The sequence below is a fragment of the Lethenteron reissneri genome, chromosome 52 (genome assembly GCF_015708825.2).
Source record: "Lethenteron reissneri isolate LAM-NWPU_2019-01 chromosome 52, ASM1570882v1, whole genome shotgun sequence".
NCBI classification, from domain to species: Eukaryota; Metazoa; Chordata; class Hyperoartia; order Petromyzontiformes; family Petromyzontidae; genus Lethenteron; species Lethenteron reissneri.
Genome location: NC_083830.1, coordinates 9,898,979 through 9,925,849, shown reverse-complemented (window position 1 = coordinate 9,925,849; position 26,871 = coordinate 9,898,979). Strand labels below are relative to the sequence as shown.

Genomic DNA, 26,871 nt, shown 5'->3' with positions numbered 1-26,871 from the left:
TTGGTGGCAATAAATTTCCACATGATTGATACGCAACTTCTTAGAGCTATCATTTGTGGCGAGGTCGCTTTTGAAAAACAGCTATACACAGCTCAGTGGGTCTTCCCTGGTAAAATAATAAGTTGACATGCTCGGTACGATGACTGCAAGGGCCTCTTTACGTGCAGTGGACGTGAAAGTTCAATTTTTGCGTTATTATTGGACGACACCAAGGCGGTGTCAACGTGTGGCCCCAACAACATATTTGAAAGTCCTTGGTTTGTCCTGGGAAAAGCTCACCCACTTCTGCTCTAGACTAAATGTTTTTTTTTAATATTCGGGTTATTTTAAACAAAGGTAAACATCGGACCGGTTTTGACTTCTGTGAGGCTCTTAAGTGTTGTAAGAACTCTCCAAAAACACCATGAGGGCCCAATTTGCAATCAGGAGCGTGCAGAAAGTGTCGGCAGATAGCAAATAAATATTTGAATGAATATTAATTATTTTGTTACCCACCAAAGGCTATGCAGAGCCCCAAGATGTTCAGAAGGGTGCTGCACAGGGATGGTTGGAGAATGTACATTACTGGTTTGTGAGACAAAACGTGCGAATACCATTCAAAGCTCCACAGGCAAGCGATTCACCTAAGAATCACCCCTTGCCATCGACCTGTGTGGGCTCCAAAGCCGCATGTGGTGGCTAAGGACCGATTCGTGACGTTATACTGGTTGGAACCTCCTGGTCACACCAGCCCACAGGGGATTAGTGTCCGTCCGTCCGTCGTGCATCCAAAAATGGGAGGGGTGGGGCTGGGTGGAGAGGGAAGGGGCTGGGTGGGGAGGGGCTGGTCACCCCGTGGTGCCCTTATAAAACTCAACGTTTAACCTACTCACGCCGGCTCGTGCCCGCCCTCACAGTCGGCCATATTTGCGGAATACACCACGCCGCCGTTGACCCTGGCCATTGACCGAGCAACCCAACGTTCCTACCAGCTCCATACGCAGGAATGTGTTTAAGGACCACTGTCTGCATTCGCATGCATTGCGGCTCTTGGAAGGGTTTTTCGAAAAAGATGGTTCTTATTTTTGATTGCGGCCTCCTAATCTACATGATCCACCAACCTTACCTCCAAAGCACAAATGTTCCACACTTCAAACTGACTTAAGTGGATTAACATTTAAGACGCGTACAAACCAATCAGGCTAGGAGGGAGAAGGCTAATGCTAAAATATCAAAAGGGGGATTTTAAATTCCGATTGTGCTTTGAGCAATGTCATGAGGCAGAGACATTTCCTTTGAGCACCTGGTGAGCAGGACATCGCCGTGACAGAACGGCCCCGGAGGACAAGACACTACTCGCGAAGACATTAGAAGTCTCACAAGTAGTGTTCACAGCATGTGACATTAAAATGTCTCATGTCAGACATGGAAAGCACCAGGAGAGGGAAAAATACAAACTGTGGATGGGGGTTTTATTTTGTGTGCAGTCGTCGGCGATAAACCAGTGCACTCGAGAACCCAGTCAAATAAATCGAGGGCAGCTGCCCAGATTCGAATCTTGCCAGCTGTACTCTGACCCAGTGAACCAACAAAAATGTGAACATCCACATTGGCGTCTGAAAATTGCACAATGTGTACATCTTAGAAGGAAAATAATAAAATCATAGAAATATTGTTTTATATTATTATTTCCCTTCTACGTGACTTTACCGAAAGAACCAAGAATATAATCCCTGCAGTCACGAAAGCTTTAAATCAAAATTTAATGTATACATCGGCAAAATGAGGTTTCGATGGTTGGACGTTTCCGATCTGCCAGTGCGTGCAAATGTCACCCAAGATTTAGGACCACGTCGATTCAACCTTGGGCGCCCCATCCAGTGCAGCCTGATGGAGCAATGCAATGCGCTGTCAGGAAGAGATAAAGGATGGCTGGTAAAGGGGTAAGATTTTTTAATCAGCACAACATATTTACATCACCTTCCAATGGGCAACACCTGGTTATGAGCAATTACTGCAGTTGCCTTCAAAACACTCGTGTGTGTGTACGCGACCGTTACTCGTATAAAAAGTTAAAATAAAAACACTTGACAACAAATGTTGTTGAAACAATAGGTACCAGTCCAAGGCATGCCCGAACTTTAGAACATTTTAAACGGAACCCCTCTAAAATGGGAAGGGGGGAAAACAAACACATTTTCGTGAAACCCAGCAAGTCCAAAAGAGCAGAAACAGTTAAAATGCCCAAGAAAATCAATTGTTAAACCACGCTGGTGTTATGTATACAATAAAATGTGACGTCATCCACAACTGAGTTTATTTCTTTTTCTGCTGACCGCGTAAAACTGTTGGGCTACAAATGTTAACGGGGCAATTCTGCACACACGGCAGTTGCACGCCCCACCGTCAAAATCTGCAGGAGACACGATGAGGATTTCCTCCCCTCAATCATTGTTTATATGATTTCTTCTCTCGCCCTCTTACAACGACCAATTGAACATGTCCATTCATGACCTCTTGCTTTTTTTTTTAAACAAGATCAGATAAAAATGCTTAGAAGCTTAAAAGTGGATCGCAGTATTCCCTTGTTATTCGCGGACTTTGCTATACGCGAATCGCAACTGGAACCCAAAACGACGACTGCATCGAGAGAGTTAAGTGGTGAGAGAGAATGTGATGCGAGAAAGTGATGATGATGCTACTGTGCAGCATCATATTTTAAAGTAACATTTACACGATAACAATTTTTGTGTTATCATTTCCATGTATATGAGGCTTATTTATTGATTCAAGGAAATTCGTCAGCCAATATCATTATCCGCGAAATTTGCTACTCACGAGCATCTCCGGAACTTATCCCTCGTCGCGAATAGCGAGGGAATACCGTAATTCTACTTTTGGTGGCAAGCGTGTGACCAAATGCGACAAAAATACGTATTACTTGAAACACCGGGATACATCCTAAGCGTTCACAGCTGGAAGCGTGTTTTCTTTAAACCGGAGTCGTTAAAAAGTCCATCATCCCTCCAGGAAAGCAAACATAGGCAACTAATGCTTTTAAGAAACCAAGGGTGGTTATCCTGTTAGAAAACTGGCCCCTAACCATGGATGAACAATGCAATCGATTATCATTTAATCATAAATCCTCAATACCTTTGTTATTAAGGGTACCCCGTTCATGGCAAAGTTATGTTTTTGGTGCGTTTGTGTACACGACAACCAAATGCAGTCCGAGTACAATCTGATAATCAGGCCCATTTAGTGCGAAGGATACGCAGTAGTCTAGTGGAGTTAAGTTTGAACGCATGTCAGGTTGCACGAAAAATCCTGGGTGCAGCAATCTTTACTTTGTGTTTGGGGTCACACTGCACGCACGTCGTACGCAACATCGCGTAAGCTTCAACGTCATCGTTTGACCAGCAAACGTTAAAATAGTTTTTTTTTGCTGTTATCAGGGGATTTTTGCGTGCACTATTTGGCCTTTTTTATATAATTTAAAATGTGCGCGCGCAAAATGGCAACAGTAGGTGGCTGTACCATGGCAAACAGCCCAAATCGAGTCGGAAGTCCAGTGGAAATGTCCATCGCTTTAGTTCGATAAAGTTAGTATTATTTAAAAATGAATAGTGGATTAATCGTAGACACTTTCCATGGGAATGTGGAACTTCCAACCACTTGAGGATCACTATAGATTTGTCACCCACCCCATTGTTTGACCAGGAATATTTACTCTTAAGATAGGAATGTAGATGTATTTACTGATGGATATTTAACGCAGCCGTACGCATTATCTTGATGCGCTCCATCCTCATAAAACCCACGTCTACGAGAAGGCAGCGTCTTAAATTGTGGATGGGGTCTACAATCGTGAGCAAAGCCGTTCTCCCCAATGACATTTTTAAACAAAACACTCATTCGGAGCATTTTTGTTGGGAGCAACTAGTGCACAAAACCATCTTGAATCGACACGTGGATCGGTGGCCGATTGCACAAACACCTTAGCTTGTAATTTAACGCAGTAAAAGTTGAAGGGTGGGGAGAAATAAAGGTATAATATACCATGGGCCACAGTTCCATATATTGTATCCACACACAGCTGATGTATTTTCTTCAACACAAGGCTAATGTGACGTTATACAACACGGGTGGAAATGCAACGTGGTACTCTCCAAAATAGGACGTTTGTAGTCTCCAGTTCTAGAAGAAACGGAGACAAGTTTCATCGTTTGCCAAGTAACACTGGACAGGAGGCTATTCCTCCCCCATACCCCCCCCCACCCCCCACCTATATGCAACAAAGGTAAGCACCTTCACTAATATCACTAAAGTCACAAGACCGCACCCCGAGGCCAGACCCTGGGCATTATTTTTGGGTCTCGTCATTCACCAACTTCTCTAGACTGCCATTGGTTGTTACAACACGCGCGCGCGCACATTGCCACCCGCATAAATACACGACGGACGCACACCCCGTGAGCCGCATAGCATGGGCCTGTGAGCTCACTGTAGATAAACAATCGGGTCTAATTCCTACAGGGTTCGGGGAGGGCGCTCATTGTGTAATAATTACGTATCACTATGACATAACTTGACACCTAACGCATCTACAGGAAACTCTCCTTTACCGCAGCGCCACCCGATTTACATAATGCAGGCAGGCAATGTATTCGTATAGGGTTATGCACTGCCCGTGTTCAGGTTAAAGTCGCACATTTATACATCGAGGAGTTGGGACTACGTTTCAACCAGGAAGCGTGTTTTTCCCCCGACTGCAAAGCGAGATGCACACAACGCAGCATAGGGGCTACTACGCACAAAGTCAACAAAAGCCAGCTTAAATCAAATGACGCCTCTTGCCTGCGTTTAAAACAGTTGGACAATTAAACGAGAAAACGTTACACTTGTTAGGATCTAATAGTGTACCAACCACCTATTGGAACATGTTTGTAAACACATTTCTCAGTTTAGAAAAGGCCAGCGAGGGCAATAATTAAAGTTGCTTCATCCTGCTTGCAAAGTTCAGGAATTACAAATAATTGGAAAACCCCTTTGGTATCTTTGACCCACAGTCCATAGGAGCTCCAATCCGATTTAAATAACAATTGAGCCGAGGAATGCATCAATTAGTGTGGGATCATGCAAAAGCTGGTATCAATAAATATATTTTTTTATTTTAATATGACCATGTCCCGTGGAATACCAGGAGTGGTCTCCAACTCGGGTCCACTCTACATCCCTCTGGGCCACTCTGTGCTCTGAAAGTTCATTGCATGAACGTCACCGATTTTATTTTTTAAGGCTAGTGTCATTGTTATTTGTACTTGTGTGCCACTGCCAACGCAGGCAGCATCACCAAATGAATCAGGAAACATTAGCATTGTTGACTTAATGTACGTAGTAAAGGGCTCTGTTAGCCTGTGCCCTGCTGCAAGTTGAGGTGTAGAATCTTAAAATCCACCAAAACCCAATAATCTGTCTTAAAACAATTGTCTCAAGGGTCCAAGAAATGGACCTGAGAATCCTGGCACGCACGTCTATTTAATGGGACATACACGCTTCCAGATGCAATTGCAGGCCAATGCTCTGGGGACCGAAGTTGCATGAGTTTGAAGAGATCACTGAGACGATGCCTAAACCACCCATACCGACACGGTGGAGTTGAGACATCTCCCACATGACGAAAAAAACATGCAAATTTCAGTTGTCGTTATCCACAAGGCAGGACTGTATCACCACCCACGGAATAAATGATTTTCTAATATCACTGTACGTACTGTGCAAATGTTACAGCGGAGTTACAAATTAGGAATAGAACTGCTTCACACAAGCAGAGCGAATGCTACACAATCTTGATCATGACCAGCCTTAAAATGCGCATAGCAGGCTAACCTGTTGGGCATTGACTCGAAGGCTCCAAAAGATAACAAGTAATGTCATTATTTTAAGGATACAATTTTTTTTATAACCTCAGGCAATGATATGTCTTGGGTTAACAAGCAAATATTGTCCTGTACTTGCTTTTCAGTTTTCAATTTCGCAGACACCGAGCGGTGCATTTTTAACGGTTCATGAAAAAACATTTTTCTTAATTTTCTCCAGCGTTTCCGAATCACCAGGTGCTCACAATGACGTGCGGTATCCAACAAAGTCATTCTGGTTGCCCTCTGCATCTGCCATAACAATGGCAAATAGTACGCCTAAGCCGGTGTTAATGACAGAAGGTGAAGGAATGCTCTCTCGTGAGTAATGTGTAGCGATACCAAGGAGCTGTGGCAAGAGCACAAATGCTGCCAAACACGCCTGCAAGTGCACACACTACGGTATTACCAGGCGGCAATACTAAATACTGATCGGTGTGGTGGCACAGACTTTGAAAATCAGGTTGGTGGATCATGCAGTGGGGGGGGGGGGGGATAAGATCGATAACATTTACAGTTAGATCTACCGTATGCATGAGAGCTATCTGGTTGTAGAAATAAATACAGCCAACACGCTTTTCACATATCTGTGCTTTGAGTGTTCCACACATAAGTAATTCTCTTTGCTTGGCACTCGAGTTTTCCAACAGGACTAAAAATCTCAAAACGGAGTTGGCCGACACTTAAAACAGCCCTATCCTGAAAGACCCCTTCAAGATTTAAGTGGGGCCCCTTCCTTAACGAAGATTTAAAAAGGTAACAATTGTCATTGTTAACCGATGTGGCTTTTGAGTGGAAACTGCGAGCAGGTGTGTACAAATGGACCAATCCAGCAACCCCAGCGATTCAATGACCACAACACATCCACGCAACTCTGGAGAGAAAACAGCGCGATAGTTGCTGGCGTACAACGTTTTGTACTGCATTTTTTTTTACTCATGTTGGCAGAGACGCTGAACCTGAAAACACCATGTGTCTCGATTCACGACAGCGGGGAGGAGAGAGCGTGCATGGCGCACCATGACCGACACTCACAAGGAACAGAGAAGTATAACCTTAGCGGAGTGCAAACGGCAACTACCGTAACGTCCGTTTCACGAAGCCTTGGGGGTATAATTATCAGTATCTAGTTTGTATGAATTTCTTTACGCAAATGACTGTACACAAGGTCTATTTACAAAAAAATATTACTTACAAAAATAACAATATCAACATTACTGTTAATGAGATTTAGATAATGCTAAGGTGTTTTAATTATGTATGTTGGAGCATTAACGGTCATTAAAAGTTAAGCAAAAATAGCCACAAACACCACCACCACCACGAACCTGTGCCAAAAGCGGACGATCAAACGACAAGCACAAGTTGCAAAGATCTACCAGGAAATGCGTCACCCCTGAAAAAAACAGGCTTAACTACTGCAGCTGACCTTGCGAAATGCACGCACAACAATAATCGTGGACTTATTCACAACAAGCACAATGTTCTAAAACTCACAAGCCGCTGTGGGTTATATAAATGGTGAGGAGGGTGGGGGGGGGGAGAGAAAACATGACCCATAACCCGAGTATCCTAGTCAACTCCAGTCCGGTGAAGCCGGGGGAAAAAATCCGGCTGGACTTAAAAAAGATGTTGAGCCAAAGCAACGATACTTGATGACTGCGCACTCGTCACCCGACGCTTCCTCTCCGTTGTCCTGGGGATGGGAGAGCTAACATTTCACGGAGAAAACGAGCACCTCAAAGAAAATAATATTACGGTTTGGCCTTAACGTGAGCGGATGCAATTCAATATTTTAGAGATTATACCGGTAAAAATGTTTTTAAAACAAAAGTGCCAAAAGGCAGCTTTCAAAAATATTTACGTTCACCATTTACTTAAAATGTACTTTTGTTTTTAAAGTCAGTATGATATCTTGGGGGTGAGGTGGGGAGGTTGCAATCCAAGGGGCATCTTTCGTCTCTGACCGAGTGTTGCAGAGGCCAAACATTTTCTTTCAGTGCTTCACGACTCCTCTTGTCGGGTTCCCCCATTCGTAGGGAGGTAAAAAGTTTGCCAAGAGCAACAACCCAAGCAGATGCACATGTCGTACATCAAGTGGTTTAACGGCCTTTCATACCCATGTCGGTCTTACACCATTTTTTAAATGACATTTTTTTAAACACAAAAAAAATAATGCAAGCAACTCCAGAATTTAACAGAAGCCAGACATTTTTTCTTATGCAGACATTTTCTAGCTCAAGCAATATCCAAGCTCAAGCTGCAAATTAACAGATGTAGCCCAAGCAGAACATTGTTTTTTTCATGTTAGTCTATTTGCTGGATGACAAAAAACACACCAATGTTTGTACATTTTCAGAAAAGACTTTGTTAAAACAACGCTTCCATGAAACTGTATAAGATTTAGTTTTTTTCAGACTCTTCTCAACTAGCATAAACATAAAAAAACGGCAAAAGATGTTTAAAAGCTCTTCGGCGGTTAAGTGCAGAAACTCAAGAGGTAGTGCTTGAAGGGAAACCAGTGTCAGGTGAAAAATGGGACGGACTGCTCCAAACAAAAAAAACTCAACTGGATATAATTTGACGTGTCTTGAGGATTTGAAAAAAAGAAAAAAAATTCTCCATCAAAACCCTGGGTTGTAAAATGAACAAGGATGAATGTGCAAGTGCATCAACAGTGCATGCAAGCAACTTAACAAACACGTTCCCTGACGTGAAGACAGCCACGCAGCGGGGGGCAGTCGGCCCTCTCCCTAACGTGGGTGGTTGTTTTTTATCCTTAAGACAAATTACACACAGCGAGGCAAACCTTCAGGTTGTGGTGCAAACGTTCCGGCCAATGTTGCTTTCGGTGTCTTGTTGCCGCTAAAATAGGTCCCTAAACTTCTCAACGCAAAGGGTACATGGTAAGGGGAGACAATAAAATCACAAAGTGGCACGCCTAAAGCAACAGTTTCCATGTCTTTCATGTTTTTGGAAGTCGATCCTCGGATGCAATCACGGCGAGCCTCATCGCGGCGGCAGCAAGGCCGCCAGCTTGTTGTTACAATCCCGGCGACGGCATTACCCCACACCAGTGAGCGGGGGGGTGGGGCTCCCAGACAAGCGCGGTCTCCCACGAGCACCCTTGCCCCGCAAGCTCAGATCCACTCCTCAATACTTTCCAGAATCTTATCCTCCTCCTTCTTGGGCTCCTCGGCAGGCACGGCCTGTTTCGTCTCATCGTGGTTCTCAGTCTGCCCTGCTGCTGCAGCTGTTGTTGTTCCACTTCCCTCACCCTGTCCCGCAGATGAGGTCGTGGGGGACACCACTGCCGACCCCCCTGCCGACCCCCCTGCCGAAGACTCGACAGCCGGTGATGAAGTGGAGGTGGAGGCGGTGTGCGAAGGGGTGCTGCTCGGGGCTGTGGCCGAGGGCGTTGAGGGTGTCGCCTGCTGCTGCGCCTGCTGCTGCTGCCGCCCCTGCACGCGGTAAGCTTCGAGCAGCAAGCGCAAACGGTCGGCCGTGGGCTCCCACCTGGCGAAGCCGGCGTCGTTCTGCAGAAAGATGATGGCCGTGCCGTGCACCGCGCGGATGTGTAGGTCCTCCCTACAGATTCAACAGCACCAAGAGGTCATCACAACTAATGACTATCATGCCAACACACCTCACCAATTCACTCTGCATTCTGCTTGGTCCTACAAAAGTTTCAGTTGACAAATGAACGGCAAGGTCTACACCTACGACATCCCACCATCGCAATCTGTCTTACGCCTTTGCTGCAATGTCTGGGTGCCACTCCAACGTGAGTCGAAGCAGCGCTCCTTTACCTGCACAGCCCACCTGTAGCGACCTTCTTTTCCTAATTATGCCTCTAATGCTCTCCTGCTATAGCAGCATTTAAACCTATCATGGCCTTCCCTAGGTTGATTCAGCCCTACATAAGTACCTGACAGTGTAGGAAAAAAATCAGCACTGAGGAAACACAGGTGGCCAGGCATGGTGCTGGCCACACCACACTAAGGTGTGCCAACCTTATCGACGCTCACAAGCAGCGCTTGATGCAGCAGTCTCTATGGCTAAATGGGGAACCTTTGAGTGCATGTATTTGTATGTACGCATGTGTTTGTGAGTAAGCATGTCTGTGCGTGTGCGGAAGTGTGTTTGTGTGCATGCGTTTGTCTGCTTGTGTGTGTGCGTTCGTGGAAGCACGAACCCCTTGCACACGTGCTGCGCGCCGTTGCGGTACTCGTGCTCGAAGGCCGGCACCAGAACCTGGCGCCGCTTGAAGCGGCTCTCCTCCATGCGCAGCAGCGCCGGCGTGACAGGCTCGCGCCATTCGGGCACAAACACGATGAACGACAACGGCTCTGTCGAGCTCGACATCAGATTCTGCCAGTGCCAGTGTAGGGGAAGGGCAGACACAGTGTGAGGCTCACAGACACACTACCACGTGCGCAAAGATCCCCCCCCCCCATGAAGCCTTTTCAAGGTTGTTGGGTCAGGTGCTGTCTTCTCTCCAGTGCCGATGTTGATACTTTGCACCATGTACATGTACTGTAGATGACCGAGTCCATCTAGGCAAGGCTCAGGACTGGTCCAGATATCACTCGTGACTGCTGTTCCTCGTGACCAGGAATCTTAGTCGGGTCACTGGGGTTCATTGCGAAGTGCACTAAACGCTGCACCACTATTCCACCGTGGCTCAGACACCGGGACAACTGCATGCAGAGCACATTTCACCCATGCAAAGATGACTTGCTTGCTTATGAGTGTTGGTGGTGCATGCCTGTAATATGCTTTAGAAATGAGGGTTGGCAGGACAGTAAGTAGATTCGTGAATCAATGTGCAGATCTCATATGTATTGAGGTTTTTAATTAAACAGAGGATTTTTGGGTTAGTTCGTGAAAATATAAATGTGTCGTTAAGCCCACCACAGCCAATTAATAAGGTTTATCACATACACAAAACATGCCAATAAGTTACTAGTTTAGCACACTGGTGTGTTGGAGAGTAAACCCACAACATTTACCATTCGAGTACGGTGACATTTCACCGCTGATTACAACATGCATCAACATCAGGCGACAGCCAACATTGTGGAGAAATCCTCCGGTTTCAGTCTTAGAGGGGGGATTAATGTGGTGTCGTCAATTGAGCCAATTATTACAGACTGGCTCTTGCAAGAGGCACGTGGCATATCCCTCAATGACAACAGATTTCACGGCGGTGGAGGGGAATCATTAAAAGCCAGCCGACTGACAATTCCCCTTATAATTAATCAGAAAAAAGTAAAGCAAGCAAGACGAGAAAAGCAAAACACCGCCTTACCTCAAAGTGATCCACCATGGCATTCATGAGTTCTTCTCCGAAGGGGGGGTTGGCTTCAAAGGAGCCGCTTACTGGATTGAAGTCCAGTATGGGCCTGTGGTGAGCGAGCGCAGGGTCACACGGCACAACGGGCCAGTGCTTTAACAACGGGAGAGTGAATGTCTTCCTCTGTTATCAAACAATCCAAAAAAATTGAGGGTGTGATGGGTGCAACTGTGAAGTTGTTAACCCACGGAAAGACCTACAGAGAGACGCTAGGCAGAGAATTCAAAGGTCATGATATGACTATGCAATCGTCGCAGAATCTATCTGAAGGAAGTGACAGCAAGATAAGGTGACAAAAATACAGCAGTGGCCGTGATAACCCCTGAACCAAGACCCTCGCGCCTACGCCGCTCGTGCACACGACTCTCACCCTCGAGAGCCAAAGTATCCGTCCGTGTCGGCGAAGGCGGAGCAGTACTGCCGGAAGTAGCAGTTGAGGGGCGACGCGAAGCACTCAAAGGTGACGCCAAAGTGTCGATGCAGTGCCTCGAACACGGGCACCGGCAGTGCACCGTGCAGTCCTGCGCCCTCGCTGCCGCCCACACCGAACATGGTCTGCTGGCACGGACAAATGACGAGAGCAGACAATGATACCTCTTTCTACCGTACAACAACTGAGCCGCGATGAGCCAGCCCGGCACAGTTCAGCAGACGCCGGATTGTTTTCCCGCCGCAAAACTCGAGCAATGAATGAGCATACAGAGGACCCCTCGATTAACGTCGATTCAATTGACCTTGTTTCTTTATACCGTCGCCAATGCAATAGGAAGTAAATTCTCTAATAATGTCAAGACGTTCCCTTTTACATCGTCCTTGCAAGCAATGGGAACTACTTTGCGAGGTGGAGAGCGTCATTGCGTGTAGCAACAACGGGGCGCTGTCCCAGGATCCCTTGCATCCTATCTCAGTGTTTGTTCCGCTACGCCATATTATTGGCGTAGTTGAAGCTGCGTCACCGGCGCGCTCAGATGAAGGCGAGGCAGCAGACGATTCCGCCCCCCTCCTACTGCCAGTAACATCCACTACCACCCACCATGGACTGACTACCATACGCCCGCTTCACATCATTGGTGAGTGATAACGTATTAGAATTTACATTTCTTGATTAGGATTTATATCGCATTTATTTTATATTACATTATTTTGGTCTTTCGGTAAAGCCACGTAGATAAAAACAATAACAATATCATCGTGGGTATGGCTCAGCTCTCCGATCTTACATTTACATGCAACTTACATCTCTAGCTCCGCCCATTTACCCTTGGGCTACACTCATCTCAAACCTTTATAACATCCTGCCTCAGCAGCGCTCTCGCCATATATTTTTCCTGCCTCAGCAGCTCTCCCGCTAAATGTTTTCACCTGATGACGATTGCTTGTGTTGCGAACGAAACGTCGTGATATTGTTATTATTTTTTCTATCTATGTGGCTTTACCGAAAGACCTAAAGAATATGAATTCCTGCAGTCACGAAAGCTTTAGGTCAAGATTTATTTTATATTGTGTTGCTGTGTTTCAACTTATAACGGTGTTTTTGTCCGGTAAAAAAGAATGTACACTGGAATGTAACCTCCGACTTTACTGTATTTCTTAGGAGGAAAATAGGTTCACTTAACATCGTTCCACTTCAAGTTGCACTCTTCCGGAATGCAATTACGAGATTAAGCGAGTAATCCCTGTACTTCCTCGTGTGTATGCGACGTAACATTGTATGACGCTCTTTAGCAAATTACCTATGACAACCCAATTCACATCAGCTGCTACTTTGCTGATGTGACCAGAGACATTGTGTGCGAGTTCAGAAGAGGCAAGCCGTGCCGACAAGACAGAAATATACGTGGCCAGGAGGGGGAGATAAATATTGTTTAGTTTAGTCTAATTAAGAAACGAAACAGGAGGATTTCTCCATAAATCTGGCTGCCGCCTGCTGATGCGAGTTGTAATTACTGGCGATTGTAAATGTTGTGGATTTGCTCTCCATCACATCGGTGTCCAGTACCAGTAACGAATTGGCATGTTCTGTTTACATGGCACACCTTACTAATTGGCAGTGTCAGGAGGTGGCGGCTTTAACGACACATTTATATTTACGCAATATAACGCAAAAAAATATTTTATGGATAGTTTACTTTCATTTTGACTTATTTTTTTATCAATTTGTTTACCTTTCCTATACTTTGCACTCCTATCGTGTTTTGTATTGTTTGTTGTTGTAACGTTCTGACCTGCCACTACTGGGCATCTGTGAAAAAGAGCTTTATAGCTCATCAGATTCCTCCAGTACAAATAAATATTCTGATTCTGGGTAGAGAGCAACACCCCGACGGCACCTGATTCGCTCAATTACTTCCAACTCCTCCCTTACCCGGTATCGCCGCAGCAGACACCAGACACGCGCCAGGAACTTCTCAAAGCGGGGGTCGTCCGTGGAGCCCAGCCTGTATAGGTGCTCCTGCCGCACACAACAGCGACGACGAGGCCTCGTTACAGCAGTGGAACGGTGACCGTGTCGGCAGAATGACTGGCGCATGTGTACAGGCGACCCCCGCACCTGCGACGATGGTCGCAAGTTGAGGCGTCGTAAGTCTAATCCTTATTTCCCATAGGCACAATGTTATAAATTGGGGTTCTATTCCTGGAAACCGATCACTTATCAATAAAATACCACAACTGACGACAAAAATGTACGTCAATAACCCTAACAAACATTTATTGAAACTTAACATAACTTTTACAAACAATTCAAGTAAAAACAAAAATTTACATCTTAAGTATTTATCTGCACGTGCATCACATTTCCTTTTCTCAGACATCGCGAAAGACGAAAATTTTTCAAAATTTACAAAGAAAGTGAAGAGCGTTGCGAAACAGACACCGCTATCGCTCTACGCATACAGCGGAAGAACAAACCAGCGCCATCAGGCGACTCGGCTTCAGTAACAGTCGTTAGGGGGTCATAGATACGAGTTTTGGTCGTTACTGTGGGGGTCTAACTTACAATAAGTAAGGTCGTAAAAGCGGGGGTCACCTGTACATCTGAACGCTCCTGGCTAAGTTCAAAAAGCAGGAAACTCATGCAATGCTAAATATTTAATGTTGATGCGGAGAGCTGATGAACAATGTTCTCAAGTCTAGAGGGGGTTGATGGTTTCAGCCAAGTCATATCTGTGACTATGCAAAATATATAACTTAATTAACATGTCCACTTAATTCAACTAACATGCAACTATGATAAATCACACAAATTTGCTTATTTTTGTACGCTGAACACCTTAATAGCAGGGCATGTAATAATGTGCACGTGTGGAGGAAGCAACTGTAGGGATTTCAGAAATAGTTCCATGTCATCTTCCAGAGGCCATTCTCTAACACGACGTAATACAATGCTTTCCAGTAAAAGTTCCAAATTACAATTTCTTCATCTCATGATATGATGCCAACACCGTAGCTGGCATTTAAATGACAAAAAGTGACAACAACCGCTTAATGTCATTAATCATGTAGGTAACAGCGTCACTGACACACACACCCCCGTACCAGCTTGTTGAAGTAGTTTTGGTTGATTTTGACCATCTCCCCACGGTAGCGGAGGCAGGTCATGTCATTCTCTGTGTGCATCTCCACACGCGGCAGGGGCCAGGGGGGTATGGACAGGCGCGCTGGGAAGCAGTAAACCAGCCGATCAACGGCTGGAGGGACTGCCACCGCCACCGCAGCAGCCTCTTCTGCACCGAAAGAGAGACACGGGGGGGGGGGGGGGGGATAGGGTGCAAACGCGGTGAGCTGAGCACTGGTGGTAGGTAGGCAGGGACAGTTAGGCAATGAAGTGAAATAGATGGGCAATGCGGTAGGCAGATAATAGATAGGTACACAGTGAAACTGCACAGCAATTAATTAAATAGAAAGATAATAAGCTGAAAGATAGAGATGCAGGAAAAGAGGTAGCTGTATGAATGTTGAACTTTTTCGCACCGTACGTAGCCAACCGTGCGTAGCCAACCGTGCTAATCTCTGTGTAGCTAAACAGAGATAGTCAGAGGTACACAAAGAGAGGCAGATAGCTGGTAGAGATACAGCTGGACAATTACATCAAGAGTAAGATTAGCGTCTGTATTTGTCAAGTCTGGTGGAATGCCATTTCTCTGAGTAGCATTAATTACCATCAAAACCATTCCTGCTAAAATAGTCAAAGACGGTGCTCATCTCAGTGCATAAATGTTATGCATGTACGTTGAACCTAAATAAATCGATATAAATACCATATTGTGTACTCTACAGTACACGAGCGTAGTGCCTGGCCAGGTGGAAATTGCACATTTCTATGGTGGGGCTAAGTGTCTCTACATATGATAACCACCGTTGTTGACTTCCCCACATAGTGTGGTACTCATTTTAAGATGTCCGAAGAACAATGGGCCAAGTCAACCACCAACCAAGTATATCACCGCACAACACCTCCGATTGAGAGCCGCTCACTCTACCGCCGAGTCACCTGGCCAGACACGCTACAAGTGTAATGGATCCGCGAGCCACCCTTCCGCACGCAGACACGATATCTCCGCTCTCACGAACACGCACCAATCACACGCGCGGGAATACGCTGGACGGTGGTCAGGGGTTAAAGGGCAAATGACGTCACCCGGTCCAGAGGCGTACCAGACTTGGATGTGTATTGGGAGCAAGGGCGGAGAGGTTAAAAGGGGCTGTGGGACTTGTGTTCGGGGTGGGTTTTGGAACGAGTGTTGCTGTGCGTTGGTGAATTAAAGAAGTGCTTCAACTATTCTCCGACTCCTCTTCACAAGTGTCCCCGACAGAATACTTATCTTTTTATTTAAATATGTATGCACTGTGCGATGTGTTCCTTGTTTTGAAATCCACTGCCAAGTTTGGCTGTGCAGTGTAACACAGGCCCATAAATGGCTTTCTTCTCTTTATCTGGGTGCTCACTTGCTGTGAATGGCCGTGTGCTAATTACCAAAGATAATCAGGGTTCCTCTGCAGTTAAAGATGCGTGGACTTACAAGGCAAGACTCGAGGGTTGTTTGTATGACTCATTGGGTTCGGCTATGCCAGGCATTTGCTATTTTTACATCCTGCAATGTAATCGTTTAACAAACATTATGTAACAATAATTATTTAAAAGTATGAGGTTAAATAAATCAAAGCCCTACTTCCAAGGGATTTTTATACGTTGTTTAACATTTATACGAGTTAGCTCTATTACTGAGAGCACTTGAATAAAGCTAATAAAGCGAAGCGCCAGTTGGGTTTCAATTAAGCCAATGATCCTTCCTGGGACAATCACATGATTACCACTGTCGAGAAAGCAACACGAGCTGCTTTCAAATGGAGAGGCTGGCTCTCACCACATTTAGAATTTCTCAGTGCAATTAATGGAGATATGCGCTGTCACACACTCAAGTTCGCATAGAGAAGACGATATCTAACTTACGTAATTTTTTGACTCTCTAATGATCTCTAACATTACATCACATTAAAAAAAACCTATTAACTATTTTTCTTTGAACAGGTAAGGCCCACTGAGCTGTATTTCGATTTTTCAGAAGCGACCTCTCCACAAATGATAGCTCCACAAAAGAGGCTTATCTTTCAGAAATGTATAGCAGCCTAAACCAGTTTTCTTCATTGCAAGGCCCGCTGGCCACTTGCAGCCCCTGGTCGCCTTTAGTGCGGCCCCTGAAGTGCAGCCCCCGCCAATACACAAATGTGAAAACATCCCATCATGCTGTCCAAAACCCAATGTTTTCAAATGTGTGGCAGCCCTCACACTGTCTTATTGGCAAAAATGGCCCCCATTTGAAAATGTATGAAGAACACTGCTCTAAACGCGTTTTCCTCAATGTGCAGCAAAAAAAACAGTGGACCTGGAGCAAAAATACACAAAAAATAGCCTCTGGAAGGTGATATCACAACTATGTTTGAGATAATAAGAATTTACTCTCACATTGAGTTCCACATTTGAACCAAACCCCGGTAAACCCTTGCAGACCCAGCCAGTTGTTGGTCTCAGCACCTGGCAGGGCGAGCTTGTTCTCCTTGAGCATGTCCAGGTTCTTGTCTCGGATGCGCTTGACATAGTCGCAGGACAGCGTGAAGATCTTGGCGCAGATCCCCTCCACCGACTCCTTGGCCACCTCAGCCAGATGGGGGCCACACTGACGGCGCAGGTGGTCCAGGCGGTCCTTCAAACCGCACACAAAACATGTACAGAGAGAGATACATCTTATACGTTGTAATTAAACTAGCAAGGTTATTCATTCGTCCAGAAAAGTCTGAGATTTCAAGACACTTTTTCAGAAAGGCCATTGCACTGGGAAGGTCTTGTCACTCATATTAACCGAGTTGTCTGCATGCGCGAGGAAACCACAGTACCCAGACAAAACCACATAAAGAAGATAACAAAGATAACATAAGGGTTCATGAACCCACTTTCTGTGCTATGACTCGGCTACCTGCCAGCTCTATGAACTATTTTTATAGTCCTAGATTACAGGCATGCACCAACACATGAACAACCCTCTGTGCAGAGCTCTTTTTAAATCCTTTATATTAAGTTCACTTGCTTGCTTGCGCGCTTACGACCGTGCAAATATTTCGGTCGTTTTTTAACCCACTTCCCGTGATCCAATCGAGCTGACATTTTTCACACAGACTCGTTGTGCGTGACAATTTATTTTCGTGAAAATTTTTTCCAAAATTTTACACTTTTTAGGAAAAAATAAATTATATTTAATTACCAATTGCTTAATGGTGGCAGGCAATCATCTGACCCATAGGTGGCAGCCATCTCAAGCCAGAGGACGAGAGGACTCTAGCCGCCACGCATATAAAGAATTTAGTGAAAAACTTTGTTTTTACGGGTTATACTTGTTAAGCGTCACCTCCTCATTTTTGGTTTTCCCTACGGCATCTGGTTCCTCTCACATGCTTTAAATGTAACTGCCCAAACATTCCAGTGCAGAACCCTCAGAAAATAGATCCTTATCATCTCAGTGATGATTTCATAAAAAACTCACGTATTATTACCTCCAAAAAACAAAAAGGTACAACATGTGGATTGGGTACATTCTCAGGAGGTGAAAGGTTGATGAAGGAAATTCTGGAAAGATATATATACGTTGAACTTCTTTCAACATCGTACACAGCCAACCGTGCTAATCGAAGGTGTGGGGGAAGTGATTTTGAGAAAGAGTCCAAAAGGTCGAAAAAGGTGCTTCTTGACGACTTGAATGAATCGGGTCCATCGAGTGAAATTAAGCTCAAGATCGGACAGGATGGAGGATATTGGGTCAAAGCCTGGTCATTGGGCAGAGGACTAAAGATTTAAAAGGAGCACCCCCGAAGGTCACGCACCAGGTAGTCCTCCTTGGAGGGCGATGGCTCCTTCCGCAGCCAGTTGAACGTTTCCTCCACGTTCCACTTGACAATCTTGCGGCTGTCTGGGGACGCGTTCCTGGCGACACAAGGACACATGTTCCCCGGTAAGTTAGCTGGGAACCTGAATCGAACTCGCTGGGTTCCAGTGGTATGCAGCTGCACCACCTGATGTTATATTCATTTTCACGGATTAAAACTGGTAATCACAAGCAAAATGTTGTGAGCTAAAGCTATTTAACACTGTCCGTTCCGATGACCTACATGTACATCGTAACTTTATCAGTAGCGAGGCTCCCACAAGGCCATGCCGGGAGGGCGTGTGGCAGAGTTTGGCACCGGCTATCAGAGTGCGGTCATGTCGCTCCAGTTCTCTGCGGCGAGTACCAAAAAACAACGGCGCTATGCTAGTCTAATTAAAATGAACACTGAACAGTTTGCACGTTCCGAGAACGGGACCCACCCTGCAGTTTCCAGTCATCTCCAAACGGAAAAGGGTCAAATGAGCAATTATGTATGAAGCACGACGTTTTTTCTCCCCAGAGTCGACAACCACTTGCCTGTTGTCGATCATGCGTTTTGCTGCCTCGGCATATTTAAACAGCTGCTTCTTCGCATCATCGCGATACTTGATGCGTGACAGCCTTACGAGCGCACACACACACACAGAAACTGTTGTAAAAAAACATCATTACAGAGCATTTATAGTATAAGCATTAAGGCTAGTATTGTTCAATCTACCCACCATAATCTCCACAACACTAACGTCAAGATACATCGGATCAGAGGCAACCCTTCTATTTCCACATTCACCAAACAAAAGCCACTGCTAGATAAACCACAGAGTCTCATTAAGTACAGTGTGAGAATCTAGTCCTGGGTTGTATGGATAGTAACATCAAGTTCTAGCCACTATCTCATAAACACCAATTAAATAGTGAAACCTTGTCATTGTTCCCATTCTCAATAGTGCCTGCTATTGAGCCCACTGCTGGATAATCGGACTTGCACCTAGAGTGCTGGTCATGGGGATTATTTCAACATACTTCACCACACTGCTCAGAGCAGATTAAGGCAGGCAGCATATACGTAGACACGTATGAATACAGCAGCATAACGGCGAGTAACCTGGAATTGACACAGCGTGGGCTGGCGAGCATTACCGTATGGGGATGTCATTGAGGATTTCGCGGAACATGGACACCGACACGACGGGCTCGCAGTCGCTGGGCAGCATGGGGTCGCGACCTTTGTCGATCACTTTGCGCTCCAGCAACCAGCGGTTGAATGACTCGCGTGGTGCGTCCACCCCTGTCCACGGCGCAGCAACGGAGAGGCCATTTGTATGGATTCTGATATTTTAATTACGAATGGCCTGCCCAGGGTTTCATATCTGTGTGCACCTAATGCCATATATTAGACCAGTGTTCTTCACTGATTTTCAGAGGGGGGGTCACTTTCGGCGATAAGACATCGGTGTGAGGGCTACCACACATTTTCAAACATTGAGTTTGACAGCATGATGGAGTCTTTTTACATTTGTGTAATGTCGAGGGACGGACATCAGGAGCCACACTAAAGGTGACCAGGGGCTCCCAGTGGTCGCCAGGCCTTGCAATGAAGAACACTTTATTAGACAATGTCTCGAAACACAACGTTATCGTTATATCATCGATTAATAATCACCATCATGAATGCTCCATCATCATTAACCAATTAATCATAAATCCATGTCAGCGATTCATGGAAGCCACAGATAAATTCTAATAGCAAGAATCTCCCACTTAACACCTCGTATTTTCAAAAAATGCATAGCAATTTAAATTAACATTTTCTATTACTCGGCTGAATTTATCCATAGGACAAGTACTGTTGACTTCCCTGCAAAGCGATTGGCTGAGTCAAAACCACAAACATTTAATCTTAAAAACATCCAAATAGCGAGCAAGTCGATCTACCAGAGGCACCTAAGCGGTTGTCTGAGAAATGGATGCTCATAACGAGTTTTCAAGGACCAATTCTGGTTAAAATAATAAATAATCTTCCTGCGGGAGAAACTAGTAAAGAGCAAGATGGGACCAGGGGGGCAGATGTGGCGCACGCACCCTCTCTCTGCTGGCACAACTCCTGGTACTGATGCCGCAGGCGGACCGTGAGCTGCGCACGAAACAACTCCACCTCGGGGTGAGGGTGGAACGTGTCGAACAGGCCCCGCTCTTTGATCACCGCGTTCGTCGGCACCTCCAGGTTCCAGTAAATTCTGTAGGGATGGCGAAAAGGGCAGGAGCGGAGGGTGTGGCGTTGCAGATGAAGTAACAGAAAGGATGAGGGACTAAAATGTTCAAACAGTGTGAATCGGTCAACTGGTGAGTGTGCTACCTAGTTGGCCACTAGGCTACTAAAATTATCACGGCGAAGTGTTCTTCTCTGTTCGTGACCAGTGGTAGAAATTCTGAATTCTTAAAGCTGAAGTTAAAACAGTACAATTTGAATGATTGTGTTGCGCCACAACTTTGCTGCGTCTCTGCAGCACAGCAACTTTATCTGAACACCTTTTGAAATTTGTTGCACAAGCTACACTGTAAGTGGCTGGAACAGACTACATGACCACAATTGCAATGAAACACTACACTCATCCCTACAAAAATGGATGTATATTGTTATGGATACCAGTGTGGAGCATAAAGAAAAAACACGATTCAACATGAAAAAGTAAAAGTAGTTTTTTCACGTAATTTTTTTATAAAATGCCCAGATATTTTTGTTTAATTCGTGGGCAAGTCAGGCACTTTCCCTTCGCCATTCCTTGCCGAACTCCCGAAGCAAAAAGGCCCGGTGGTGATAGAAGCGGGAGGGGGGTTGGGTTTCCAAACCCATCTCTCTTCTATATAAATAAAGACCATACCCTGTTGTATGTCTTAAAAACCTCGAGTGTATTTCCCAACAAGGTAAAAAGCTGAAACTTGGTACATCGGTTGCTTTTTGAACAAGAACATGAAAAACCTGAAAATCCGAGATTTTTTCATTTTAAGGCCTCAAATCTCGATTTTTAAGTGCCCCATAAACATGTTTGTGCATGTCATTCAGAAACCATTCAAAATATAAGATTGCGTTTTTTTCGTTTGATAGAGCGTTAAACAGGAAAAAAATCAAAGCGAGAACCATTGTTCTAGCTTTTATTATTTTTGAGATATTTCAGATTCAAGCAGGTTTGAATGGAAAAATACGCATTTTGATGTTCAAATCTGAATAATTCGAAAATGGTAAAAGATAGGAGCTTCCCCTCAGAGTATTAAGTTCCCAAATGATTGTGCTTTCTCGTAAAAAAAAACTAATCTTAAATTTGAGCGGTTTCCAATGGGTATGTCTTTAAATATAAGAAATTGAATGAAGTCAACAATTTGATGATTTTTTGCGGAAAAATACACTCTTTTTGGAGTAGTTAGTGTTTGATCGTCGAAAGAAATTATAAAAACTCATCAGTTGAATTCTTATATTTATTGAAAAGTTTTCCTGGCGAACAAGCTTAATGAACGTGTATTGTATAAACGATTAAACAAATGTGCCGTGATTGACTAAAATGGGTCGCTCATAAGAAACGTTGTGCAAAGCAGCAGCAACAGCATTAGTCGCACTGTTCAACTTTAGCTTGATGCCGAAGTCAGTCTCTGCCTTCTAGGCTGATGAGAGTTGACTTCTCAGTGGTATGCAATTCATACACCCCCATATGAATCATGGGATGAGCTCAACGCCATATAGAATCAGAAATTGCAACCACTCTCATTGAGTTTACACCTCGTACAACACCACAACTAAACAACTTAAACTGAAAAATATGCCGGGGAAAAAAAGAGTTCACGAAAAAATAACATTGTTGTTAAAATAAAAACTGACATAGGAGGGCCAGTGGGCTGAATCAACCCCAAACAAGTAAAGATTCTAACTTGCAACCTTCCAATTGTGAACCGATCACTCTTCCGATGAGCCAACTGGCCAGACCAGCTATCCCTGAATACAAACTTAAGAGAACGCAAAACAAATACATCAAATTTTAACAAAAGCACTGAAGAACAATGCAGTGCTTGGGAGTGTAAGCAGGGGACATGCTGGCAAGGCGTACGGGAAGGGCAGGGTGGGAGGCTTGGGCTTCTGTGTGGGACTAGCAAATCCAGCCTCCGCCTTCCAGCCCTTGGGGACAGGCGTCACTGGAGTCACCGGCATCACGTCCTCTGACTGAGTGGTGGGAAAAAAGACAAGGGTTTGGAGGCAGAAGACAGTGGTATGGACAATCATTAGCAAACAAAACATCAACTCATCGCAAGGGTTGATAATAACAATCTTTTGTAGCATAATTCAGTGAAAAAAAGTCACGCTAAACTAACACAATGCAAGCCAATAATTTTAGTGGGTGAGAATCGGTTCGAAGAGACGAGATATAGAGCACTTTTGCCAATCAAGAACTTTAAATTTCAACTAGGAAAGAGCAAAGCAACTGGCACTTAAGTCAATGAATAGTAAAGCATTGATTGCTTGTGTTTCTTGTTAGGCGGACGGAAAAAGGTTTTACTCAGGTACACAAACAATTTAACATTTATGGAATGCATTGGGAGTGACGGCTAAAAAGCAAAGGAGCATTTCAGAGCCCACTGACACCAAATCAGATCCTGGGTAAATGAAATACCAATGAGTTATATATGTAACATTATTTATAAGCCAACACTGATAACATAATTGGCTACGTGGGCGCCTACGACAAAAAGAATACTGTTTTAATCTGATATGGAGCCAACAATTTCCCTTCAGATAACCCAATCTCCTCAAACATAAGTTGTGCTACAAGAAAGGTCCCATATTAAAGTGGTGCTGTGTTACGAAAGCCATCCTGCGTAAGAAATAAATCCATAACCGATGAGGTCCCAAGGTTCATAAATGGCTTTTCCTTGTAACACCAGGCAAGCCAGGGGCTTTGGTTTAACAGGCTACATACAGTCTGATGATGATTCAGAGTCGAGTTAAAATCGATAGTTTAAGGAAATGCTAACTGCAAAACACCGGTTGAAAGGGTCCAGAGGTTGACAGGCCAACATTTTATTTGTGCAATGAAACGGATTTGTGTCTGTTGTTGATTTATAATTATATTGCAGCAACGTTTGACGTTTCACTCTACATGCTGTGGAAGCTTCTTCCGCAACTGAAACTTCTTCACAAAGTGAAGCTTCCACTCAGTACGTGAAGCGAAACCGTCAGACATCACGAAAACACACGGCAAAACTTAAAAACACATCGATTGGAGAGCTAAACAGCGCAACCGTGAAAACCTAAGCAGCACTGTTATTTTATTACACAGAGCTATTACTACATTTTAATCCTTTACAATTCCCATGGTGTATGCGCAAAACAACATAAAACAAAACTGATGACGAACGTGTACATGTACATCACCTTTTCTTCCGATTCTGTTCGATCACGTACGTGCACGTCATCGGAATGGAATCGGAAGAAAGAAATATTGGCATGTCTTCAAGTCGGAACACGTACTGGAACTCCCACAAGGCCATGCGGGATGTAGCATGTGGCACAGTTTAACGCCAGCTATCATAGAGTACACGTTTGTGTCGTGACAGTTCACTGCGGTAAGTACAATGTCTTTAAAAACAGCGGCACTACGCCTCTCTAAATAAAAATAATGCTGAACCGCTTGCACGCTCCAAGATCCGGCGGTGAACGGGACACCCACCCTGCAACTTGCGGACGTCTCGTAACGGAAAAGGGTTTAATTACACACTATCTTTTCTTTCAAAGCTCCTGCCATGCACACCTTGGTCCGCTTGGACACGGCACTCGCTGCCCCTGCGACGCCGGCCCCGATCTCCTCCGACAGCCGGCGCTTCCTGAGAGCAGCATCCTCGACGGAGGCTCCGGTGGCGCCCGCCACAGGTGCGCCCGGCGCCCCGCCAACCGGGGCCGCATTCAGACCCAGCGGATCTGACTGCACGCCAAAAGTACCACACCACACCACAGCATCAGTAACAATGGTTGGTAACACAGCTGTAGGGACCATCTCTTGTGATGCATTACAACGACTTAGCAGGAGTAATACGATTTGCAATGTGGATTTATATCACATCCAAATGGAGCTACATCTCAAGGTTTGGGGGGGGATAACTCATACAAAAAAGTAAACTAAATTTGTATTTTACCAGGTAAGGCCCACTGAGCAATATATCTCTTTTACAGAAGTGACCTGGCCTCACATTATAGCTCAACAAAGTGGCTTATCGCGTGGAAATTTATAGCAGCCAAATACTGTAAATGCATGTTTCTAAACGTAGAGAGAAAAACTGGAGGACCTGAAGAATAATCAACACGACTACGGGGAGAACATGCAAACTCCAAATATACAGGCGTCATGGTCAGTATCGAACCCATGACCTCCTGTACATGAGGCAAGGTAGTTAACATCTCGCCACTGCGGTGCCCTACAAATGTGCAGCCCACTGTATAGACCATAGAAGAATTGTGCACCAAGTCAATGCCTAAAGGTGACCTTAACTCACAACATTCCAATGCTAAGTTTGTAGTTCCTGCCCAAGTGTCAATTAGCCAGACTTTAAAACTAATTATCACCGTCGGCAAAAGGCAAAACACGGGACTCTCCTGTGACGCACTGAAACTCCTCGGTAACAGTGGTAACACGCGTATTAACACAGGCACATTTCAGCAAAAGCGGAAGTGCATGAACGGGGACCAAATCCTATGCTAATTAAACTGCTAGCCTTCAAACCAACATCATTCCAACGCTGGCTCCACCGTGACAGAAACAATTAGCGACATTGTATGTATGCAGAGCTTCTTACGCACCGTGCGTAGCCAACTGTGCTAATCGGAGGTGCCGGGGAAAGACATTCTTTGATCAACAATGCTTTACTAACCATCAAGAATCATACGTTGAGATGTTTATCCTCTTCCTTTGTACGTATTGTTTTGCATTTGGAAAAAAAAAAACAGAATACACAGAGAAACCCCACACCTACAAGGGAATAATAGTCAAAGGCCACACAGACAGGTTCAGGAACCCCCCCCCCCAATTCTTGCACTGTGACTGTCTGCCTCGCAGCCCAAAGAGGGCAAATCTGGTGGATTCATTGTACATGATGAAACCTAGAAACATAGAAACCTTGCCCCTAAAGCACCGTACCACAGGCATGCACCACCACGCCCAGCTCGGTGACCTAATAAGCCACCCAGTCACCCATGTGAACCCTTGAGGCTTGTACTTATGAGGTCAAAAGGGTGTATGTATGCATGAACTTCTTTAGCACCGAACGTAGCCAAGCGTGCTCATAGGTGATAAGGATTTTAACTCGAAAGGGCAACGAAACACAGAAAGTAGTAATAAAACAAAAAGCAGGCGTCTATTGGTGAGACATGTGGCTACAGGTAGGTTTGGAGTAGGGAGGAGGGGCCCTTACAATGACATCGTGCTGTCCCAACGCAGGCAGCTCCCACAGCGACTGCTTGGTGAAGCGGTTGTAAAAGTAGGGCCGGTTCTCCCGTCGGCTCCAGCACTTACTCCAACCGCCTTGGATGAGTTCATCTGTTATTACAATTTTCCACACACGCAAATAGACGTCATTCTGTAGACACATACTGCTGATGTGCGACTCCAAGTGTTGAGCTTCATTACCAAGTAAAATTGAATTGTGAATTTTTTTTTACATTCAAGCGCACCACTGTAGCGCACTCTAGCGACATTACTGGCGTAAGACTGCCAAACATGGTGTACTATACAGGAAAACCTCGCCGTAAGTGGTTTTATCGAACACGTTGTTTCGGCTATACACGGTTTACTTAATGAGGTCTGCTTTCCGTTTCACAAGGGTGATGTTTCGGTGATACACGGTTTGACATTGCTCAGATTGTTACAAATATAGTCATTAGATAGGCTTGAGAGAGGCGAGTGCTGTACGCATTGCCGCATGCATCTAGCTGTCCACTCGTTGGTCACACGGACGCCTAGATGGCAAATCATTAATGTTCAATTGAGTGTTGAAGGGCGAACATTGGGCTGGCAAAAATCAGTGCCAGGATGCAAGCATTGGGCGGGAGTGCCGTGGTGTGGGAAGAGCAACGGAGACGGTGGTTTTGTGTTGAGGTGAAATTAAAGAGTGTACACCCACACAAGAAATGGAGAGCGACTCCGCATCCTTTATTTACAATAAG

At 45.0% G+C, this 26,871-nt stretch overlaps 1 protein-coding gene across 2 annotated transcripts in view; it reads right to left on the bottom strand.

Moving 5' to 3' along the window:
- Positions 1–1,915: 1,915 nt before the first annotated feature.
- The window catches only part of PCIF1 (phosphorylated CTD interacting factor 1), a 33,513-nt gene continuing 8,557 nt past the window's right edge, over positions 1,916–26,871 (bottom strand). The window contains exons 3-16 of one of the 2 annotated variants that reach the window (XM_061573409.1): positions 26,121–26,245; positions 24,467–24,637; positions 22,769–22,881; positions 20,754–20,908; positions 19,812–19,959; positions 19,209–19,292; positions 18,628–18,727; positions 17,288–17,456; positions 14,791–14,978; positions 13,619–13,705; positions 11,624–11,811; positions 11,209–11,302; positions 10,093–10,268; positions 1,916–9,485 (exon numbers count right to left, since the gene is read on the bottom strand). In XM_061573409.1, coding sequence (XP_061429393.1) covers positions 9,038–9,485; positions 10,093–10,268; positions 11,209–11,302; positions 11,624–11,811; positions 13,619–13,705; positions 14,791–14,978; positions 17,288–17,456; positions 18,628–18,727; positions 19,209–19,292; positions 19,812–19,959; positions 20,754–20,908; positions 22,769–22,881; positions 24,467–24,637; positions 26,121–26,245 — 2,246 coding nt within the window. In that variant the 3' untranslated portion in view covers positions 1,916–9,037. The remainder of the gene's footprint in view (positions 9,486–10,092; positions 10,269–11,208; positions 11,303–11,623; positions 11,812–13,618; positions 13,706–14,790; positions 14,979–17,287; positions 17,457–18,627; positions 18,728–19,208; positions 19,293–19,811; positions 19,960–20,753; positions 20,909–22,768; positions 22,882–24,466; positions 24,638–26,120; positions 26,246–26,871) is intronic. The other variant, XM_061573410.1, reaches the window with a different exon arrangement.